This window comes from Drosophila mojavensis, unplaced genomic scaffold, assembly GCF_018153725.1.
Source record: "Drosophila mojavensis isolate 15081-1352.22 unplaced genomic scaffold, ASM1815372v1 contig_136, whole genome shotgun sequence".
NCBI classification, from domain to species: Eukaryota; Metazoa; Arthropoda; class Insecta; order Diptera; family Drosophilidae; genus Drosophila; species Drosophila mojavensis.
This window is the reverse complement of record NW_025318667.1, coordinates 18,879,129-18,904,186: the sequence shown is the minus strand read 5'-3', so window position 1 is coordinate 18,904,186 and position 25,058 is coordinate 18,879,129. Positions and strand designations below refer to the sequence as shown.

Genomic DNA, 25,058 nt, shown 5'->3' with positions numbered 1-25,058 from the left:
CAGCCTGCCGCACCACCCTACCACCCTCCCTTCCCCCCTTGCGACCCGCCGTCGCTCAACATTGTCATCATTTAAAATTCAAATGCAAACATGCTTTGCCACAGGTCGCAACTAGCAGTCGAAGTCATTAAAATTCGCAGGCGGCCAAACAAAATGCGACCGCTGCGTTGCGTTGCGTTGCGTCTTTAAGGCTAACTAACTTCGGCTTTAATACGCACACAATCAGCGCACGAAAGTATGCTACACACACACACACACACACAGTAGCACACGTACATCTCACATCAACTCACAGAAACTAAACACGCAGCCGACGCTGCTCAGTTCACCATAGCGAAAGGCAACACAAAAATATCCTTGGCTGCTTGCCCATAAGTCCCCCTATAGAAAAGCGGGAAATCGCTGCGCTTTAGCTGCCTTTCTCGACTACAAAATCGCCTGGAATTCGCTATTGGACCACAGCAGCTGATAACCTAGCTCTACTTTCCTCTATGGAGAGCAAAGTAAATGAAAAATTCTGAATGGAGATTGTTAAAAAAGTAAACATAAAGCTTTAAACTTATTATATATTCATTGAAATGCATTAAATAATCGAAGTAAATCTGACTTAAAACTACAGTTACTCTGGAAGTTTTTACTCTGCCTCTTATTTGCAGGCAGTTCTTAACGAGATTTGTGCTTTGGCAAATTTGTATTCGATTTTCGCAAGTTTTAAGCTTTGGCAAGATTTGTATTTTATTTGAATAAGTCAAAACTTTATTATATATATATATTTTTTAAGACTTTTTGTAATCAAATATTTTTATTTAAAGAACTTATGATTTAATAAAAATCTAAATTAATCGATTGAAGAATTGTGTTAGTTGTACAAATAAATTTGTTCTAATAATGTTTAAATAGTTAAGTTGAAAAATACTAAAAAAAAAGCATAATAAAAAAGAACAAATAAAAAAAAAAAAAATTAACAAATTAAAAAAAAAAAAATGAAAATTAATAAAAAAAATTAAAGAATAAATAAATACGTAAACAAAATATTAACCTAAATATATTCATTTAAGATATTAATATAATTTGTTTTGAAAGTCTTAAGAATATTTTATTTAATGAGTTTAAGCCTTGTGTTTTATTTTTTATTTTTATTTTTATTTTTTGTATTTCAACATATTAAAATTTCATTACAATTTATTATAATTTTGCAACTCTCATCAAATCGAAAAAAAATTGAAATAATTCGCAGCTGGCCAAAATTAGCTTTAATAACTGTTTTCCTTGTCAGTTATGGTTGCTCATCATTATTTATTTAGCTTTAAGGAAATCAGATGAATAATACAATATGCCATATCGATTTTAATCTTCAAAGGTGTCGAAGCAGCTGTTTCTATGGCAAACATGCTCAATTCCCGAAAACCATTTCGTATTGAGGCTCAAAGCCCGTATATATATATATTTTTTTTTTTTTTTTTCTTATCCCAGACAAAAATGGGAAATTTTGCTCTCTCCAACACAACACACACAGACAACCAGGCAAGACAGCTGTGCAGTATGCGCATGTGTGTGTGTGTGTGTTTATGTCTCTCTCTGTGTGTGTGTGTGTGTCGCTTAGCTCGTGCCGTCGTTTCCTTGTTGTGCTACTGACTCCGGCACTGACTGGGACGCTTGTCGGTTGTGTTGGTTGTCGGTTGTGTCGGTTGTCGGTTGTCGGCTGTCGGTTGTCGGTAAATCACAACCATGGCACGGCAAACGGCAATCAGTTTGTGTTTGGCTGTGTAGCGCGTAACGCGTGTGCTTCTCACACGGCCTCGCTCGCCAATTCGTACAGCGGCGCTCGACGAACTTTTGTCGCAACTTGTCGAAACTCGAACAGAAGAACACAAGTTGCAAAAATTTAATAAAAAAAGAAAGAAATAAAGTAAATAAATTAAAAGAGCGTAAAAAAATAAACATTTAACGCGTAAAAAGAAAATCGACAACAATTGCCAAACCATAAATATTTTTTTTTCAAGTGTGTGTGCGTGTGTGTCTCTTGGTAAAAAGCAGAACTAACAAATACTAAATATACCTACATATTATTTATAAAATTCAGATATTTGTGCTGTGCGTGTGCCTAAGCAATTGTTGCATACACTCAGAGTTCAGAGTTCAGATCCATAATGTCCTGCGACGAGCCAAGTCCGTGCTGTTGCCAAGGCCAACACAATGGCAGACGCTCTGGCGCCATTTTTATAGCGGCTTGTGCTAGATAATATATAATAATAATGATATATATAAATGTGTGTGTGTGTGTGTGTGGGATTGTATATGAAAGTATTGCCAGCCAGCAGCAGGTTATATCGTTATTTTATTTTATTTTTTGGAGCGATTTTTGTTTATTTTTCATTTCGTATTTATTTTTTTCCTTTTTGTTTTTGTTGTGTGAGCGTTTGCCAATTTTTATGCAGCCATGTGGCGGGCATTTTAATTCTGTTTACGGGCTGTGTTGTGATAACATTTTGGTTTTTAATATAAAATAAAGATATATAGAATAGTATATAAAATAGGGAGAAAACATGCTATTTGGCTATGGCTTCTTTGCTTTTGTTTCACGTAATTCAGTTTGGCGAATCATAAAACTAGATAATTTACCTGGAAGAGAAAAAGAAACAGAGAGAGATATATACAACAATATTGTATCTGTTTAGGAATGTTTTCTCTTGAAAGACAGACTGAGATTGGGTTTTAAGTTCTGTAAGTTGATACTTAGATACTGAACTAGAAGTCACTTTCGAAGCCTTTTTTTTTTTTTTTTTTTTGTAGTAATATGTACTTCGAATATTAAATAATTATACAGGAAATTAATGATTTTTTCCCATTTTAATATTTTTTATTAACATAAATAGATTATGTATACATTTTTTAAATTATATCATCCCAAGCCTTTCACCACGTAAGCAACTTAATTTAAACAGAAATAAATTAAATATAATTTTCAAAGCCTGTTGCAAGTTAACAAATGGAAAATTCAGAGCTTAGGGCAAATTAAGACAGAGTTATAAATCGGTTATAGGATTAAGTATGATAGGTATATATATAAAGGGATATTTGATAGATTATAAATCAAGACGCGGCCAAGTAAACATATGAGTTCTTTTGCTAGTTCTAGTGCGGGAATTCACAGATCTTTGACCTGTAATACCTAGATTATTTATTTCTCAAGCTGTTTAAATGATAATCTATACTCGCATGGGAGTTCTTGGATACTGTTTTAAATTCTTGCCCTGTCAAGCTAAGCAAGCTCGATCGTGCTTGATCTGAAAAAGGAGAGCCTTTTTTTTTAAATTTCAATTAAAAATTTATTGTTCATCCCAAACATACTGCGTAGCCTTGTAAAAAATAAGTTTAATATATTATCAAATTTACTTTACTATTAATTTAGTTTACAAAATGCATATATATTTATTCCATGCTAGGGTATTTAGCTGGCAGCTACGCAATGTCAACTTATTTAGTATTTTTGCTTCTTCTTCTTCCATATTTGTTTGTTTGTTTTTTGTAGCATAATTTCTGGCGCAGACAAGCAAATACACGAGCATATTTGATGTATTTTGCTGTCAAAAGAAACTGCGTGTATGTGTGTGTGTGTGTGTGTGCGTGCGTGTGTGGTGGCCATAAATATTTGATGAGCATTTCAAATGCAAAAATAGCACAACACAAAAAATTAGCTTAAACAGGTTTTTTTTTGGCTATTTGTTGTTGTTGTTTTATTTTTATTTTTATTTTTTTTTTTAATAAATAAAGAAAAATTTGTTGCTGTGTGAGCGGCTGCAGCTTTAGGTATGCGCCTTTAAGTTGCAAGTCAGCCAACGTGTCATATGCATGTGTGTTGTTGTTGCTGTTGCTCTTGTTGCTGTTGTTGTGCGTATGCATGCAAGGCAATTGCATGACGCTGCCCTGTGCTTCGCCTGTGCATGCGGGTTAGAAGGCGCCTGCCGCCAGCTCTGCTAGCTAGCCAGCCAAGCCAGCCAGCCGGCCAGCCGGGCCAACAGGCCAACGGGCAGACATATGTATATTATCTCTAGTGAATTATGGCCTGGCCATATAGATTCCAAAACGGCTTGTCCTTACAAGAACAGCATACGGCCAATGTCTGCCACACACATACATTGACACACACACACATGCACACACTCGCATGCTAAACACATACCTTTTTCTATGTGCCACCCACTCGCAGCACGCCTCGTTTCCGTCTGTGTATCATCATCGTGCATTGTGGCACACATTGTTAAATGAACGATACAAAACTTCAACTCTCTCTCACACACACACACACACACACACACATGCACATATATTTGCAACGGAGCGACATGTCCTGCCGCCTGCCAAACATGTCGCCTGGCACTTTGGTGTCCTACACTGTCTGCTGCTGCTCCTCTTGCAGCTGCCGCTGCTCGTGTCTCGAATTACTCGACTCCTGCTCTGCTGCAACTTGAAATTAGATCTTGATATACTAGCTGCTGCTGGCATTCCATCTCGTTCACTCTAGTCTCTCTTACTCACTCTCTGTCGCTTGCTTTACAGCAATTTGGCTTTTGCTTCTACATATTTTTCTGGGTTATTTTATTTTTTTATTTTATTTTTTTTTATTTTCTTTAAATCAGAGCAATACATAAACGCTCTGCGAATATTCATGCCACTAATTGGCTTCTGGCGCCGCAGCGACTTAACTCTCGCAACTCCTGCCGCTCAGCTTCAGCTGCCGTTTTGTCGGTTTCTGGCTAAAGTCAGATACCAGCGTCAAACCTTGGTTAATTTATTGCTGCCAGGCATCAATAGCAGCAGCAGCAGCAGTAGCTATAGCAGTAGTAGCAGCAGCAGCAGCAGCAGCAATAGCCGCAGCAGAAGCAGCAACAGCAGCAGCAACAGCACCAGCAGCAATAGAAGCAGCAGCAGGAGCAGCTATAGTAATAGCAGCAGCAGTAGTAGCAATAGCCGCAGCAGCAGCAATAGCCGCAGCAGCAGCAATAGCCGCAGCAGCAGCAATAGCCACAGCAGCAGCAGCAACAGCAACAGCAGCAACAAAAGCAGCAGCAGGAGCAGCAGCAGCAGCAGCTAATGCTGGAAATTGAGTTATTTATGTTTCGGAATTGATTGCTGTTTGTTGTAAAATTGCAAACGCGTCGCCCAACTGCAGCGCCCTTCCAGTTGGGTCAAGCATGTCAGGCATGCCTAGCAAACAGCAGTCACAGCAGCAGGAGTAGTTGCAGCAACAGCAACAGCCACAGCAGCAACAATGACAATAATTTGCATACATGTCTCATGATGCTAAGAATTTGCTAATTTGTTTTTGATGTAATCAAATATGTACAGATTAGCGTGCTGTTGCCTTAGTCAACTAGAAGAATTCTTCTATGATAGAGCATTACGCAGTCGACTACAGCACATTAAATAAGTTGTTCATTTTATTTATATTTATTTATTTATTTTTTCATTTTAGCCGCAGTTAAATTTTGTGGTTAATTTTAAATTTGCTGTTTCAATATGAATATATGATTTTAATATCTTCTCTCTCTCTTTTTTTTCGCTCATATTTGCTTTGTTGCGCAGTGTAATTAGATCAAAGTTAATTATTGTGAATCACGCGCGCTGGCCATTTGACAGCATATGTAATTCTCGAATGAGAACGTAAACTGACAGTTGAAATATGCAAATTGAAAAGTGTGAATTCATTTTGCACCTGACATAAGTTGCACCTATTGATGTCGCATCCAATTTTTTATTGATATATATGTGTATCATGAATATAGTTGCGACTCATATGAAAATAAATAAAAATATCTGTAAAATGCAGTTGAAGAGGAGGCCTTAAGTTTTAGTATATGGGAGTTTGAGATAATATATACAAATATTTTGAATAGATATTTGTAGTCTAAATATATCAGTGAAATGCAGCTGAGGAGGAGGCAATATACAATCAATTTTAGTATATGATAATCTGAAATAATATATAGCAATTATCTGAATAAATAGTTTCTTAGACATTTCCGCTTACAAATGTGAAATTGAATTTTACAAGTGAATATATAGAAATTATTTTGGAGAAAATTGTTTGGTAGCTTTTCACTTGCAAGTGTCGAAGTTCATTTTAATATAAATATAAATAATATTTTATTACATAAATAAATAAAGATTAATAAATAAATAAATATAAATAAATAAATAAACATAAATAAATAATATTTTAATTTCCACTTGGAAGCGTGAAATTAAAATTCATTTATAGCTTAACTTCAAATTATTTTTAAAAGATATACGCATTGTTTTCTTTTTTATATGGTATCTCATGCCAATGCTCGTTTATTTGTTAATTTTTTTTGTCTCCGGCCTTGAATATTTTTCATTAATTTGTGCGCATATTTGATTGGATTTCTTTTTGAATTTGCATCAGGCTGTGATCTGATTTATTTATTATGCACTCAGCTCGAAATATTGGCTGGCAATTTCAATTGCAAGCGCAGCGCATTTATTTATATTTAACATATTTATTATATTTGTTGTCTACTTTATGCCGCTTGTCGCTTCGATTTGCGCCCATCAAATGCCAAATGACAACAATCGGTTTTCAGTTTCAGTTACTGCAGCGCATTTGTGGTTAACAGCAGACCATCGCGCTGCATCGAACTCCCTGGGTAATCATTAATCATGTGGGCGACGCCTAAAAGTGCATGCAGCATGCAGCATGCGGCATGCAATTAAAAAGCAAACAAAACGCAGCGCCGACATAAATTTGCTGCGCCAGACAGGCGTTTGCTTCGTATGGGTAGAGGGGGTGGGGGAACGAGAGTGCGTGTGAAATGAGAGCCTTTGACGGCATTGAGGTATGCAACAAATGCCTTGCCACGCACAAATGCAAACACTCTGCCTGCATATAAATATAGAGTCAACATATTTTTTAGGCAGTTAATAATATTATAAAAAATCGCCAAATAAATGCAATAAAATATAATAAAAATGCAGCCCTAAGCACAGTCTGATTAGGCAAGGAAAGAGCGAGACAGAGAGAGAGTGTGTGAGAGTGAGAGAGAGGCACGCACATATCCGCCATTCGATCCACACAGACAACTTGCTCGAACGTGGAGCCACACATGGATGCTGCCGGCACGACGCTGATGCTGGTGGATGCGTCGGCCGCTGAGAAGCACCACCAGCAGCAGCACCACCAGCAGCAGCAGCAGCAGCAGCAGCACCATCCCGGCCATACGCGACACATGCACCACCAGAACGGCGAACTGGCGGCGTCCAGCGATGCAACAAGCAGCACACAGCAGCTGCACACGGAGCTGGCAGCATCGGCTGTTGCTGCCGCTGGGCCGCCGACTGGCAACATTTCGAGTGCGAATGCAATTCTAACGGAGACGGCTACGGCCGGCACCTCGAACAGCTCCTCGGGCAATAGTTCACCAGCCAAGGCGTATCTGCATCATCATCTGCATCACGGCACGCACTCGCATGCGCATCATCATCATCATCATTCGCTGCAGCTGCACCATACGGCGCCGCCCTCACCACTTGCCACGGTGCGACATCAGCAACAACAACAGCAGCAGCAGCAACAGCAGCAGCAGCAGCAGCAGCAGCAACAACAACTTTCGGGTGCTTCACCCCCACCGGGGGGCTGTCTGGCCGTCTGCTGCTCAACGGCTGGCGGATCCACGCATCATCACATGGCCGTCGGCCATGTGCCGCATCTGCCGCCCCATCATTCGCTCTATCCGCTAATGGCCGCCGCCCAGCTGGGCTATGTGGGCTCCAGTGGGCCCAGTTCGCTGGTCAATTCGCCCGCGCTGGGCCGGCGCAAGCGCTACACCAGCACCTCCTCGAACTGCTCCAGCCAGTTCAACAACAACTACGCCGGACTCGATGTCGACTCTCTGGATGACATGCTGCGCAAGGTAAGAGGCGTCCCATGCAACTTCAATCACACTTCAAGTCACTTGATACTCGCATAAAACATTTCAATTTTAATTGAACTTCAGCTTGCATTTATACAAAATGCTGGAAATAATATTTTTTTAAATTACAGTAGAATCCAATTAAACCGACGCTCAAGAGACCGTCGTTATAAGCGGAAACCGCTATAACCATATAAATTTGCTCATATAGTTTGTCTGGGGGCTAGAATTTTCGTCGCAATAACCGTTAGGACGCTATAAGTTGGTATAGCCGGTCTCTACTGTACATACATATTTATTAAATAAGATTTCTGATACCTTTATCAAGTTTTATAATATTATAAGACAACTGGCAGATGAATAACAGATGAGCTGACTTTAAGCTTAACCAAGACTTAACACTAGGAATTATATCGACTCCGATTATTATCGAACAGTTTTGCGTTGCTTAAATGGAGCTGAAATCTTATTTCTTTGACATTGTAGACTTCATTTCTTTTTTTCTTTAATTGCACTCATCAAAGTGATGAAATTTGTAATATTAACTTTTAGTTAGCTGACAGCTAACTTGAACTGAACTTTAACAAAGATTTGACCATAGGAATGTTATCGACCTGCTGAAATTCGATTATTATCACAATTTTGCTTTGATTTAGCTTCTGTTGTAAATGGGGCTGAAACCTTATTTCTATGACTTTGTAAACTTGACTTTACTTCTTCTTCAATTTCAATTGAACTTCATTTTGCATTATTAAAGGTAACTGCCAGTTAACTGACACCTAACTTGACCTGAACTTTAGCAATGAGAATATTATCGACTTGCTGAGATTCGATTATTATCAAACAATTTTTATGAAAATTGTTATTAGCATTAATCTTCAGTAACTGCCAGTTAACTTGAACTGAACTTTACCAAAGATTTGACACTAGGAATGTTATCGACTGCTTTGCTTTTGCCTTCTGCTGTAAATGGAGCTGAAACCTTATTTCTATGACTTTGTAAACTTCTCTGCTCTCCCCCTTCTTCTTCTTCTTCTTCTTCTTCTTCTCTTTATGCTTATAATAGTCGAACTAATACCTTTACCGCATTTGAGGGCAATGCCATAACAACTAAGCATCGTGTTGCAATGGCAACATCTATGACTGCCCTTTAAGTGTGCTCGTGCTCAGTGTTGCCATTGCGTTCAGCTTCTTCTTCTGCGTCTCCTTCTCCGTCTCTTTATGGTTCTCTCTGTCGCCCATTCTCCCATTTAGTTTCTCGCATTTCACTCACTGCTGCATTTAGTTGCTTTCGCTGCCATGACCTGTCTGGCTGGCTGTCTGTCTGCAGTCATAAATTTTGAGCCTAGTCCGGTAGAGTAAAAAATTTGCAACGCTTTTTACGTGTTGAACATTTTTAAGCGCACAGCCGACCCATAAATAATATGCGACAAGATTTACCCAGCACTCGTTCCATTTTCTGGCTTTTTTTTTTTTTAAATATATATATATTTGTATATATATATGTAGATTTTTTTCTGTGGTATGCAAACAATTTAAATTTGTTATGCGCTCTGAAAGAATGCCTAATGCATAAATGGTCGGCTGGCAACAGGGCTGCCAGCTCAGGGCGGTCGTCCGGGACGTAACGGTTTGCGTTTATGTGCGTGCATATTTGCATTACGTATACGTGTATGCCCCACTGCCTCCCTCTAACTCTCTCCCTCTCTCTCTGGTTGTTACGGCTTTTTGGCCGCTTGCATTTTATTAGCGATAATGAACTCCACGTGCGGCAGCGCGAAACGATGCGAAACTAAACGAAACCGTTGCATACTTTGTGGCATGTGAGCCCAACTATGCCCAGTGCGCATACGGCGCAAGCGGGTATGATGGAGCTGCTATCGGACTATTTACGGTGGCCACAAGTCGTAAGAAGTTAGATATGAGTTAAACAAGTTGAATGAAGTTTAGAAAAGCTTAACTAAGAGTTTTCGCCACAAGGCTGAAGAAGAGTGAATTCGTTAAGTTACAAAAGCACATCGCACATCGAAATAGATAAATAAATAATATTGAATAAATTTATGTATATCTGTGCATGTATTTCTCAGTTTGTTATTGTGCTTAATATCCAAATTCATGCTAATCGTAATCTGAATATTTCACTTTCTGTCTGTCTATCAATAATTTAAAACTCTTATACGAAATGAATAAATAGAGAAATATATATAAAATAAATTTATATATTTATATGGATTTATATAAGTCAACTTCTAAGCTTGTTTCTAGGAATAAAAGCAGCAACGTTTTCAATGTACAGGGCGGTCCATACTCGACTGGCATCTGGCAACCCTACAATGCTGCCCATGTGCGACGGACTCGTGCTTGTTTTAATCAAAGAAAAACTCAATTTTTTCATGTTGATAATAATAATCACATTGCTTGGTTCAAGTAAATGTATTGAGACCATATTTAAAAAAAAGTTATCCCTAAAATCGTCGACTTTGTTAAGAGATGTAGGGTTCTCAAATGGGTCTGTCGAATATGAATAAGTCTGTATAGAAACTTGTTCTATTTATAAACTGACACAACAAACTGAATCGGTCTCTATCTAAATGTTCCTTTATATCTTCTATTTATTTATTTTTAATGAATAATCTATAAAAGAAGATTTACATATACATATATAAATATATCATCCATGAGTAATTTTTATATATCAAAAATATCAATAACTTATATATCAATATCAATTTATATATCAATAACTTATATATCAATATAAATTTATACGTTAGGTCTTTTAAGAAACATTCAGTTTGCTGCAATTGAAATAGCCTAATCCTTTCTTCCTTCTATATATGACCAAAGTGCATTCCCAGGATATTGCTCAGTTGCGCTCACCTTTGTTATTTGTTGTTGTTGTTGCTATGTGTTTCTATTGTGCAGTGTCGCATTGCCACAGGTTAGCATTGTGTGCCCGCGACCCTTAATGGGTCGATGGCTGATGTAGGTATTGGTAGCAATTTCTAGCTGCTTCTGCATTGCATTTGCGGTGGCCCATAATAGGGGCTCTGAGCCGCGGCCGCGGGTCGAGGAGTTACACTATGCGGACCTGCGGTGCGGCTGTTGCTATTACCATTCGCCATTCGCCATTTGCCATTCGCCATTCGCAATTCACCGTTCGCTTTTGCAATTGCAATTTTGTTGTGGCATACTTTCTGGCCAGGCGCGTGCATAATGGCAATTTGAATAATGTGCCAAAATATGCAGACATTTCATTGTTTGGCCTACCCAGCACCGGCACTGGCACCAGCACAAGCGCCCCTACCATGCACAGAGCCTGTCCATAAACTGGGCCACTCGCTGACAATCAAAGTTTGCCTCGATTCACTTTGACGTTTGTCATAAACACAGCCGGGAAATTAGATAGACTTGGGCGCGAAAACTTTGCGCCCATAAACGAATGACGCGCTCAAAGGCAAAACAGCAATAGATTCGTAAGAGTGTGAGAGGGGACAGAAAGAGAGAGAGAGAGAGAGAGATAGAGAGAGAAACTTAAATCGAATTGGGGCTGAAAACCAAAAAGAGCGAGCCGAAAGTTGTTATCAAGTTGCGGCGCAAGTTTGAAGCATTTTTGGCATCATCAACAAACTTTGTGGCTGCGTTTCTCTCAAGTGCTGCCCGCAACGTAAAGAAACCGATCCAACTGGCCCCAGCCGGCACACAGGCATATCCATGGGACTCCAATTGAGAGGTGCTTAGCATGCGCCCTGTGCGCTCAGCTTTCATTGAACTCGACGTCAACTTTCCATTGAAATCAACTGACCAGGAGCCGAGCTGCTTTGACTTTGACTGTGAATTGTCTGAGGAGCAGCGCTAGTTGAACTAAGTGCAAGAAATAGAACTTTCTAGATCTATGAAGGGAATAAATGAGCTTATATATGAGAGGGAGTGGGAGATAGATACGAATGAGAAGAGTAGGAGGATGATAAGCTCGTATAGAATATAAAACTGAAATTCATTAAAATTTCTACGAAATTAAAAGAAAGACAAAATTTTTGTATAAATCAATTTTTTTATTTCTATATATTCGTTAGTCCTAAGAATATGAAATGCAGTTTAACTGTTTTGACACAAGAGTGTTATATATACATATACAGTCAACTGGATTATTATTTTGTTACTATATATGTATATTTTCTTGGACAAATGAATGATTTGAATTCTCAATGCTTAGACCAAAAAAGGCTGTAATAGTCCCATTTGATTTCTGATTTCCTTGAAAATTACGAACTCTCTTGAGTTAGCAATAATGGGCACTACAGAACAGAACACAGGGCGATCCACACTGTGCAACGCATATAAGGCTAAGTTTTTATCTTCAGGAATGAACTGATGTTAATGAGAGTTCCTTAAATATTGATGCTGTCAATTTATAGCACGCAGCAACTGTTAGTAGATAATCTCTTAAAGCAATTTTAGCCTTGACAAAAGCTGAATGTTATAGCACTTGAACTCATTTCTTTATTTAGAGGTTAGAGTTGATATAAAAGGAAAACTAACTAAAAAGTAAAGCTACTGAGACCTTCGGCTTTGTAGTGTATGAGTTGAATTTGATCATAATTGATCAGCTAAGACTAAGGAACATTCTGACTATGAAATGTAGTACAATTCTCCTGGCTTTAGAGCTATAAATTATAATAAATGTTAACATAATATAGAGTATATAATTTTTTGTTTATTTTTTTATTTATTTTGTGCTTTTTTTCCCCCTGAACATTTTCTAAAACTTATTAACAGAGGTAAGCTATTGCTTTCCAATTGAGATATTTATAATTTTGCTAGTTAAGGATAGCATTGAGAATGAGCAAGGAATATGTAAATCTAATACTTGTTTATTACTAATTAGGCGAATATTTTAATTGAGGCCAAGGCAATTATTCACATACTGAGAGGATGGGATGGGGATGGGATGGAGTGGATTGTCGAATGGGGGTTGATGTTATTTTTATGAACTTTTGTGTGTTCTCTTTTGGGTCTTTAAGATTTCTGTCAAGATATTAAGCTGAAAGGGCATTTAACTGTTTGTAATGATTGCTGCTGATTATTTGTTTATTATATTTCCGACTAAGAGATTAAGACTAAGAATTGACAGTCCTTTTTTTTTTATCTGAAGAAAGAAGTTTGTGTAATACGTATTTTGTTTAGTTGACATTTAGATGCGAGAACCTATATTCCATTTCCGCAAATGGCGACTTTTCTATTATATTTGAAATTTGATGTGTAGGCCAAAGCATTTTCTTCGCCCTATACTTAATTGTATTTGTGAGCTGCCCTATGTCTTTTCGAAAGGTCAGCGGCCGGTCGATTGGAGTAACAGCTTGAGCCTAATTTGATCACAATTAGATTGTGTTTCAAATATTCAGCTGCAACTTAAACAGAGTTCTATCTTCTCCAACATCAGCTCAGCTCAATCCATCTGCAGGCGAAAGTGTCGCCATTTCGCATGACTCTATTGGCCGTATCAATGAGGTTTGCTTTTATGGCCAGCCAGAGGACCAGCAGCAGCAGCTCACAATTATTTCATATATATGGGCCTGGGCAGGGCGAGAAGTTGTAAAAATTATGCACACCTTAACATAATTACGTGTGGGTCCAACAGCAGCGGGCAAAATACAAGGGCTTGAGCTCTGTGTTTACACGACTGCCAGACGCTGCTTGGTGTGGGTGTGTAGTGGGTGGTGTATTGTGTGGGTGGTGTGGGCGGTGTATTCGGGTTAGCTATGCCCTGGTCGCTCGTTAGTCGCCATGAAATGCCTTCGTTCTGGGAGCTGTGCCACACAACAAATGAGCAGCCAACCCGCATGGCCCCGAAAAAAAAGCTGCTACACAATACGCATCTTAAGCAAACGAATACACAAGCAGAACCATATACAAACACACACACACACACACACACCCATCCACAACACCTGCATTGTGAAATAATGTTTTTATAAGCCACCTTTATGTAATGACAATGGGGAATCATTAAATGTCTATTTGCACTTTTTTCCTGATACCCTGGCGACATGAAACTGTGTGCAAATGGGGGTATGAGGGACTAGTAGTATGTATGTGTGATATGTGGATAGTCTCGATAATTTGTAATCCGCTAAATCACGATAAATCGAACAGAAATTCAATCCCCTCGTTATTTCGATTTATCGGTATTCTACTGTGTATGGATATATAGGCACATATGTGTATAGCTGTATATATTAATATATAGATATATACATGTATATACATATGACAAATTTGTCTGTTCTAAGGTTTGGAAGAACTCTCATCAGTCTAATAAAGCCTGTTATAGTAATTTGATTAGTTAAAACGACCTACGATATATATCTTGAAAATACAGGGTATTTGCCAATTCAAGCATGCCCTTATTAATGTTTCTCTATGCTGGTGCCTAGTTCAGCTTTTATTTTTGCTTTTACTTGGCCGCCATTTTAGAGTGTGTATAGCAATGAGCTATTGTCAGCCAAAGGAAATGCCATGTAATTATTGGCTTTGTGTAGCCGCTCCCTATCATGCTCTATCTCTCCTGCACTCCCTCTCTCTCTCCCTCTCACAATATTTAGCTTGTTCTCGGTTTGTGTTGGGTAAGCTTTAAAGTCTGATAAGGATTGGGAATCGAGCTCATTTCGCATATCGTGCAAATCTTTGAGCAAAGCCATAAGCTAAACCAGAGAATGAGACTGCGTGTGTGTGTGTGTGTGTGTGTGTGAGGAGTGGCACTGATAGACGCAGCTAATTTTGAGACGTCACGCATTTATCTTGCACCACATGTTGGCAATCCCGGCTGGCGCACACATGTGGGCAACCCTTCAGAGCAGATTTCCTTAAGCGCTACTTTTCAGAATAAGCTAAAAAAAAAAAAAAAAAAAAAAACAAAAACAAGAGGAGTAAAAAAAAAAAAAAAAAAAAGAAATGAGAGCAAAACAGTAAAAATTGAAGACAAAAACAGCCAAAACACACACACACACACATACAAAGCGTCATAAAATGGCAAAACTAACGAACTCGGCCAACAGAGCTGTCCCAGAGTAGGACAGCCTCAACAACAACAACAACGAGTGGAAAAGAATAGAAAAGGGTTACCGCTTAACCGGCTCGCCCCGCCCCGCACCGGCCCCTCTATTACGCTGGGCAGCGCCTTTGGCCATGTGCGTGTCCATCAAGGGATTTCCCTTCAATTAGGATTAATACTCCAGATACCAAAAACAACAAGCATCAAAATAGAAAAGGACCCATGAAAAAAGAAAAAGAAACGAAACGAAAAAATTCTGCAACGAGTGTTGCGAACGCTTAACTAGGGTAATGCCCCATACACATGTGTACTACACACACACACACACACACGCACACACATCAGTCTGCAGTCTGGTTCGTAGACCCGAAATCAGCCGCCTACTGACTGAAGCGTATCCGCTGCCATAAAGCTGGAGACGAGCTGAGGCCTCAAAATGGCGCACAATTGAGGCATTATTAGTAAAGTATTTTTACATACTTAAAACTCAAGTGAGGCATGCGCGACCCAAAGATGCCCTGCAGAGGATGTGGAAGTCTATTTAAAGAAATATGGAATTACAGGGTATACAGCAGCAAACGTCAAACCGAGCTTAATTGAGAATCGATAGTATTTTGACAGCTACAAACAGCTCGGCTGATCTGCTTTATGTACAGGGTATAAATTATAGATGCCTAAGTAATAAGCTGCAGGGTATTACAAAAGCTTAGCTTAACTAATGATCGAACTGCTTGGCGGCTGCTCGGCTTTCAGTACAGGGTATGCAATATACAATATCTGATGTCCAGCCAGAGAGTCAACCTTTTTGGCTTGTTTTCTTCTTCTTTTTTTTGTTTTGACGAGGACTTTGATGAGGGGCTGCTTCGTATCGGTTTGCTTTGCCTCAACTTTTTCGTTTTGGTTGCTTTTTTGTTTTTATACCCTGAACCCATTGAAAATGGGAAATCAGGGTATAATGGTTTTGTTGAAATGTATGTAACAGGCAGAAGGAGGCGTGGCAGACCCCACAAAGTATATATATTCTTGATCAGGGCGACGAGCTGAGTCGATTTGGCCCTGTCCGTCTGTCTGTCTGTCCGTCTGTCCGTCTGTCCGTATGTTTGAACGCGTCGATTTCCGAAGATATAAGAGCTAGAGACTTGAATTTTTTTTAAAATGACCGTATATACAGCGCGGACGTCGAGTTTGCTTTTAAAATTCGATAAATCATCCCGTTATGTTTTTATCGAGTAAAAACATTCAAGTTCAAATCAGTTGCCACTATAGGTAATTGTGAATGATTTTTCTTTTTTTTTAATTTCTCAAATATTCAATATAATATGTAGATCATATGCTGAAAGTTTCATTAAATTCCGTTCAGTCAAAAATTAATAAAAAAGAATCAAATATTTGGCCAATTAACAAACGCACGTGCAGCAGCTACAACAGCATCGTATGCGTGTGCACACATACATTCAAACTTCTTCTAGAAACATTCGTTAAATCACATCAGCTGTTAGTTTCGTTTAGTTATGGTAGATGGCGCAGCAGCAGTGAATCTATTTCAGTTTTGCCAGCGTCACTAGCAGGTGTGGGGTGGCCTAGTGTGTTAGATGCATGACGCTCGATCGAGAAGTCGCGGTTCGAATCCCGATCGATGCAACTGATGTTATTTTTTTTTAATTGTTTCAAAATATTTCTATATTTTCATAAATGAGTTTTCTATTTAATTTATATTTTTAAATACCGAAATTGAAATTTTAACTATACTTTATGTGCGTTTTTAATAGTTTGGTTATTCTAGCAGATTCTTAGAATCACATCAGCAGTTAGTTTCGTTTAGTTTTGGTAGATGGCGCAGCAGCAGTGAATCTAATTGAGTTTTGCCAGCGCCACTGGCAGGAGTGAAGTAGCCTAGTGTGTTAATTGCATGACGCTCGATCGAGAAGTTGCGGTTCGAATCCCGATCGATGCAACTAATGTTAACTTTTTTAATTGTTTCAAAATATTTTTATATTTTATTAAATGAGTTTGGTATTTTATTTATATTTTTAAATACATCGAAATTGAAATTTCAGCCATACTAAATGGGCACTTTTATTTGTTGGGTTCAGGGTAGTATCTAGTCGAGTACTCTCGACTAGAGTTTTCTTACTTGTTGTTTGTTGGGTTTAAATTGCTTAAAAGTACAATTTATCACAATTGGCAATTGGATGCCATTGTGTATGTGTGTGTGTGTGTGTATGTGTGCCTTGCCTGGCAACAACTTGACCAAGTTTCTTCAACTAGCTCAGCCGCTCGATAAGGTCACGAAAATGTGCCAACGGCTTGCTCGCTTCCTGCTGCTCGCCCTGGCGAAATGAGTTTTCTCACATGGCACACATCCTTACCTTTTTATGTACAACTGCTCTGTTCCTATCACTCCTCATGCTGCTCCTTATCTCCTTTTTCGTCTTCGCTCTCTTTCGTCTGGTCTCCGTCAATTCCCATTGCTGGCACACTTCAACTTTGTTGCAAACTTTTTCTGCTTCAATTTAACGACAATTCTCCATTTTACACCACACAATATATCGATAATTGGGCTCAAACTGATTGCTGTAATTACGTTTTTGCCTATCGTAGCTAATGAATTCAATAACCAATAACCAAGATTTACTTATCGATAAATGTAGCTGCTTGTGCAGCTATCGATATACGCTGCTGTTTGGGCTGTGCGCTTTTTGATTACTCATTAGAAAATTTTTTTAAGGAGTTATCGATACATGTGGTAGCCTATGCTATGCCTGTGGCGATAATTCTGAAGTAAATCTTTTTCACAAGGTATCGATACACGTGGTTGCTTGTGTTGTACGTTAATTGATAACTTAAACTTGTTATTATCGATACACGCTGCTGTTTGTGTTGTGCACTTATCGATATTTTCAATAAATCTTACTATTTATTTATCGATATTCGTGGCCCCTTGGGCCCTGCCGTTATCGATAGCTTAAAAGTATATCTGCTTAACAATTTATCGATACACGTTACTGCTTGTGCTATGCGCTTATCGATAACTCGGAAGTAAATCTTCGCGCAGCAAATATGCAAATTTTATATGTTTTTAATTTGGGACTACAACAAAATATTTAGCAAAACACATACACACACATCATAAAGGGCACTTTGTGTGTGTGTGTGTGTGTGTGTGTGTGTGTAGCTGCAGTCATCATCATCGTCTTTGTCATCAGGCAAACTATTGAAACGCTGAGAGACTAAGCAAAAAAAAAAAAAAAAAAAAAAAACGAAAAAAAAAATAAGTAAAGGCAGAAACAACAAGCTGCCATCAGCACAGACCCTCACGCTCTTAGCATACCCTTCACTCTTCCCCCCTCTTTCGCTCCACCCGCCACGCTTAGCACTTGCTTTTTGGTTGGCTTTCTTTTGCATACTTTTGTGCGCGGCTGCATTCAGTTTCTGTTTGCGCTTCAGATTCGCAGATTTACTGAATCCAGATACCAGTTGCCAGTTGCCAGTTGCTACATACACATTCAGGTTGCCCTTTTATCCGTCTGTGTGTGTGTGTGTGTGCGTGTGTGTGCTCGTTCGCGTGTGCTCGTGCTCGTGTTCACGTGTAGATTTTATTAAACATATGAATTCATTATGTAAATGCGGCGACGTCAACGACAACAACGAGAACGAAAATTGTATGAAAATCGCCTTTTGTTGCCTGCTCCATTTCCATTTCCATATCAGCCCCGCCCCTCTTGCCGCTCGCCCCTTGCATTTGTATGTAGTTGGGCAACGTGGGGGTTAATGGGTTATGTGCCGTGATTTTCGAGAAGAGCCTGCCACGCCCCTCACCTGCCTGCCTGGCCTGCCTGGCTGTGTGGCTGTCTGCTTGCCTTTATCAACTTAGTCTTTTGTTGATTTTTATGTAAAGCGCAAATTGATTTGGCATTGGGAGCAGCTGCGCGAGCAGCGGCCACAGCCACAAGAAATTATGAAAATTTCCATGCAACAATCGGTGGCTGCTGCTGCTGCTGCCACAACTTCTTTAACCCTTTGTTGCATAATTGAATTCCGATTGTGAACGTGTGTGGCGCTCTCTTTGACTGCACTCGAGCTACAATTAACGTGTGGATCGAATGGACAGCTCTGGTTGCCAGAGAGTGGGTGATGTGCGGGGGGTGTGGTGTGGTGGTGTCTTCTTGAGCAACACAAATCACAACTGCGCCCGGCTCAACTGGGTGGCTGTTAAATTGCCCGCCCAACTGTCTGTCCGTCTGTCTGTCTGTCTGTCCGTCTGTCTTGTCTGTCAGCTGTTGTTATTGTTGTTCACACACAATTAACACTCGAACAGGCCTTAACACTGGGGCTTAAGTTGATGTGATGTGTGTATGGGGGAAGCTGGTGAGGCATGTATGCCACATTTCGGCCACCTACACATGCACAAATCACACACACACACACACACGCACTCGCAGAGAGTAACATGCCACTTAATTTCATTTCTTTTCATTTCGGCAACAGTGGATCGCACAGTGAAATTCTACAAAGTCTGAATATTATTTAAATGTAGAATATACGTATATTTGGTGTTTATTTATGTATATTTAATCATTCCCTAAAATGTTCAATCCATTGTAAGATGATATATATATTATGTGTATTGTATATATTTTACATAGGGCGTCTTCGAGAATATTATTATTTTATTAATATATCATTCGAGCTATGGTCCTAAAATAAATACTTAATATTATTTGGGGTATCAATGGAGTAATCGTCCAACAATTTTTTCTGTTCAACTTGGCTTTATTGTTCTTAAAGTACACTAAAATTCAATTCTGATTCAGCAAATTCATATGTTTGTTTAGAAAAGAAGCTTACAAGAAATATAATGCTCTTTCAGTCAAAATTTTCAACGAATTGTGTCTCAAATATCAGCTCAATTTCAGTTTTTCGCTACAAAAGTTAAAAATATTCAATATAAAATATAATTCCATACTTATATTTTGCTTAGAAGTAGTCAAAATTTCAGCTTCCCATAAAAATTCTGTAAAAAAATTCCAGTTTTTTCATTTCCAAAAATAAAAAAAAAAATAAAAAAATGTTAAAATATTTTGAAAGCATTTATTTGTTTGCCTTTAAATTTATTATTTATATTTTTAGCAAAAAATATTCTATATAAAATACATATATATATAATTTGTTAAATATTGTAGTAAATAAACTTCAAGAATTTATTATCGAATGCTGACTCAACTTTTCTTAAAGATCTCAACTCATTTGCTTAAGCATTCTCAACATCTCATTTTCTTGTTTTCGTTTTGGTCAATTCGCCCACTGTGCCGTCTCTCGTTGTTGCCAATGTGATTTTCATTGTTGCTGCTGTTGTTGTTGTACTTGTTGTTTTCGTTTGTCATAAAGCGGCGTGAATGTAATCAAGGCAGCTATTATTCTTAGATTTGAAGCGCAAATGAAAACGCCGGGCAGCCAAGACAACAGGCAGCAGGCTCTCGCAGGCTCCGCGCCAGAGTTTGGGGTTCAATACGAAACAATGGCCATATGTGAGTGCATGTGTGTGTGTGTGTGCGTGTGTGCCACAGACAGCAGCAGCAAAAAGGCCAACGCGCTGTCGCATACAAAACCCTCATTGTTTGAGGCCGCGACCGAGACGGCATCCAAATGATGATGGGGTGGCTGTTAGCATGGGGAAGGTGGAGGTGGAGGGGGCGTCAGTGGGGCTGTGCGAATATGTGTAAGTGCTGCGGCTCAGGTGCTTAAATATGTATATGAGTACGTGAATATTTTTTTCTCTCTCCTTTTTTTTTTTTGTGTGTTTGTTTTTGCTGTTTGCATATATGTATTTTTAAGTAACTTTGCACATAGTCGAGCAGGTTGAAATTTCGTGAGGCACGAAACACGCACAGCTGAGCACGAGCTACGAACTATTATGCTACTAATATATTGTACTAAATCTAGTATATATTACTATGACTAGTATAAGGTAGTATATGCTGTAGCAGCTGTTGTGAGTTAAGGTTTTTGCATAAGAGTTTTCCTGCTCAGGATTTCTGCTCCTGCTGTGTCTCCTCCCGCCTTCTGTTTTCTCTCTCTCTCTCTCTCTCTCTCTCTCTCTCTCTCGTCTCTCCGTCTCTCTCATGGCAACTGATTTGAGCACACGCAAATCATATTAAAAATTTCTTTTTTGCTCCTCCATCCCCTCTTTGAATATGGAAATCTCTTAATGTATTTCCAAATTTTGTTTCATCTGGATTCTCTTTGTGCGAACTCTCACGTCCGATGCTCTTGCCATTTGTTATGCTCTTTGAGCCAGCATTACACAATGCACTCGCATATGCACGATGCAATGGCAATTCATTTGGGCGCCTTTGTCTGAGATTCGGCTTCAATTAGTTGGCAATGAAAGTGCATTGCTTTAAATCGATAATGACCGCGAAATGTCGACATAAGCTGCGGCCCGATGGCCAAGCTCTCTGTGTCAAGTGCCAAACTGGGCTGGGGAAACTGGCTGGCCTGTGTGCTTGTATGTGTATGTGTTTGTGATGTGGTTCCAGTTCCGGTTCCGGCACTGGTCGACTTTTGGTCAATGTCTGCAGTCGCCTTGCGCCAATGGCAAACAATTGCATTGTAATTTTTCAGGCAGAACACACACATACAAACAATATTGTTGTTGTTGTTACTGTTGCTGTTGCTGTTGTTGTTGCTGTTGCTGTTGTCGACTTGTGCTGCAGTTTTGGCTGGCATTTTTGTCTTTGGCGCACAGTCGATGTCAATGCCACAAAAGCCACTCGAAATATGCTTGCCACACACACACCTATGTATATATATGTATGTATATATGTGTGTGTGTGTGAGTGTGTGCGTGGGTGTTTGTGTACGAGCAAACAGAATTATTGAAGCGCGCCGTCCGAAAAAAAATTGCAGCCATATGAACGAACAGCATCCGTCCTTTGCCCCAGCCAGACCCCCTCCCCCCAGCTCAGTCCATCCCCGCCCCGCCGCCACTCCATCGGCTCTTTGGCTGACCATCCGCTTCACTTAGCTGGACGGTCTCGTCATTTTCAATATTGTTGCAGCTGCAGTTGCTGCCGTTGCTGTATTGCGGCTGCGGCTTTTGGGTCACTGCAAGAGAATTAAATTACAGGAGCGTCTGGCAAAGGACCTGCCCAGCCCCAGCCCCAGCCCTGGCTCTGGCTCTGGCCCAGGCCGATGTGCGTCAGTTCGATAAATGAAATATTGAACCGGTTAAAAGTGAGAGAAATTCCACAAAATAACCAACAAAACCTCAAATTCCATCTACCCAAAAAAAAAAAAAAAAGTGTTAACGAAATTTTCCCATTTTGTAATCAGGCAGCACAGCTGTTGCCTAAATCGTTTAACTGTTCAAAGTTATTTAAGCTTTACAGATGCGCTTTGCATTTAAAAGCATAAGTAAGGTGAAGAATATAATTCACATTGATAGATCAAAAGGTTCAGATAGACTGATATCCTATATGGGATATATAGAGGATATATCCTTTTTGAAAATTCTGTAGCACTTTTAAAAAACATGCCTCAACTGAGATTTGTATTCTAAGCCCTATCTATTCATAGTTAGTCTAGTGATATGCTTTGCAGTCTTTGTTGTAGGCACTTGATAGACTTGATAGATTGTATAATCGTTTAGGAGATGGTATATTGGTTTTTGGCAATGTAATTTCTCATGTTTTCTATCAGTTTGAAGCTTAGTGGAGGTATTAAAAAGCATTGTTCTAGTAGTACTAATAGTAGTAGATGGTAGTAGTTGATAGGAGTAGATACAGTTGATGATATTAAATAGTAATAGCAGATAGTAGTAGAAGTATTAGATGGTAGATGTTGGAAAGGTAAGAAATAGTAGTAAATAGTAGTGGTAGATAGCAGTAAATAGTAGTAGATGGTACTAAAAAGTAATACTAAATAGCAGAAAAGGTAGTAGATACTAGTAAAAAGTAGTAGTAGACAGCTGTAAAAGTGGTAGATGATAATGAATAGTAGTAGATGGTCCTAAAGTTTTGTACTAGATAGCAGGAGAGGTAGTAGATAGTAGTAAATAGTAGTAGTACATAGATAGCAGTAGATAAATAGTTGTAGTCAGTATTAATAAACCCATAAATAAAAGTATTTTAAATATCTACATTTATGAAGGGCGTGGCAGCTCGTAATAGACTGTATCATCCGAAATTGTAGAGCTACAGCTCTCCTCTCTCCTGCCTCCTCCCTCCACTCTTGACTGTTACCAAACACGACTTGTTTGGCTTTTGGTTGTGAGCGAGTGGAGGACGCCCGATTTTAGCATTCTCGCATATTTCTCCTGCCAAAAATAGTTGAATAGTTGTTCAATAGAATACGGCAAACTGTTATAAGCAATAACTGATATTAAAGTGGCTTAGAAAACAGTTTGAAAACAATTTACTGAAATGAAATTTCCGACCCAATGCAATGAAGAGCTTAGCAGCAACCTTTACTAACTGTGTGAAGGAGTTTAAATTATGGAAATATGAACATATACATATGTACATATGTAGTATATAGTATATGTATGTATGTGAGCAGCTAACTAAGTAAGGCTGCTGGGCTATGGCCACATCCGCCGTATTCTCACGTTGTTGTGAAGCCCGCTGGCTTTTTGCAGTGTCAACAGCCGCAGATTTGGCGCTGGCGCTGGCGCTGGCTCTGAACCAATTTTTGTGTGCCTCAACTTTTGACTGCTCAGGCAGCAAATCATATTGCCATATAAAGAGCGCGTTCACTATCTCTCTCTCACTCAGTCACTCAGTCACTCAGTCAGTCAGTCAGTTGGTGTCTCTGTCTAGCTGGCTCAGTCACAGCTGAAACTTTGTCAACAATGTTGAATAATTAAAATGCTCCCTCGACAACAAGTCTGTGCAAAGACTAGAGCGACATGGGCCCAGCCTCAGCCGGCTGCAAGCTGCCAGCGGGGAGCCCGTCCGCTCTGCCCGGCCATTGTTGTTGTGCCAGCGACTTGGCAATTTATAGAGGCTTAGAGGGGATGTGGCTGCGCGGCCGAAGAGCAACGGACGGTGTCTTGGCGCGGGCCTGCTTGTCATCGTCGTTGGCAGACAGGTAGGCAGCCAAGCAGCCAGGCAGCCAGGCAGCTAGGCAGTCAGGCAGGCAGCAAAGCTCATCAGCAATTCTCAATTGCTATTATAATATTTTTTGCTTTCGGTTGTGCTCGTCGGTTTGGTAAACACCTGATACAATGGCAGCTGAGGGGGCATGCCACTTGGCTTTTGTCTTCTCTCTCTCTCTCTGTCTTTCTCTCTGTGTGTGTGTGTGTGAGGCAAGTTTTGCTTAATGCGCAGTCCCCATGCAGCGCCAAAGTTTGTCAGGCTAAAAATTCATCAACTTTGTTGCATAATATTTCAATAAAGCCCCTCCCCACACACACACACACACACACACACAGGCACACTGAGAGGGAGCTGTAGCTGGTGCGCTAGGCAGCAGGGCAATTGCCTGTCTACGTCAAATTAAAGTATGCCAGAGCCCATGCCACGCCTTCGACTCTGCTACAATAGTGCACTGGGGAGTGTTTTGGCTTTTGTGCGGCCTGTAAAACCTATTGCAGCGACACGCTGACTGGGCGCTCTGGCAAGGGTATTAGGGCAATTCAAGGGAGGGGGGAGCTGCGGTGGGGTACGATGGAGGCATCGCAGCTCCCTAAGCGACATTTTCTAAAATGCAAGACGCCAGCCAAATTAGTTGGCTGCTTAATGAAAACTTGGCTTACACCATTGGCCTAATGGAATTTTCCATTAGGCTGCAGCCACGGAGCAAAGAGCAGCCCTGGGCCATGCCATGCCGAAATCACAATGCGAAAGAATTTCCTGCAGTGCGACCAAAAGAATGCGCGAACTTTCAGGTAAATCAAAATGTGTGGCGGCTCTCGAGCGTCGACTAGGCCAATGCTCTTCGGATGAATTATTATAATTATTAATTCCTGATGATATTGTATATACCATGATACCGATCGGGCACCCCTCTCTTTCTCTCTTGTACTCGTGCTATTCTTCTCTTGCGTTTTTTATCTTCTCTCTCTCTCTCTC

General features: G+C 39.7%; 1 protein-coding gene across 10 annotated transcripts in view; it reads left to right on the top strand.

Moving 5' to 3' along the window:
- The window catches only part of LOC6584206 (uncharacterized protein CG43867), a 136,503-nt gene that overhangs the window by 15,709 nt on the left and 95,736 nt on the right, over nucleotides 1–25,058 (top strand). For 3 of the 10 annotated variants that reach the window (XM_044011576.1, XM_032732525.2, XM_032732523.2), the window contains exon 1: nucleotides 6,936–7,931. The exons of the other annotated variants lie outside the window; for them this stretch is intronic. In XM_044011576.1, the coding sequence (XP_043867511.1) occupies nucleotides 7,125–7,931 (807 nt within the window). In that variant the 5' untranslated portion in view covers nucleotides 6,936–7,124. Of the gene's footprint in view, nucleotides 1–6,935; nucleotides 7,932–25,058 lie in introns of those variants that run through there. 10 annotated transcript variants of the gene reach the window in all.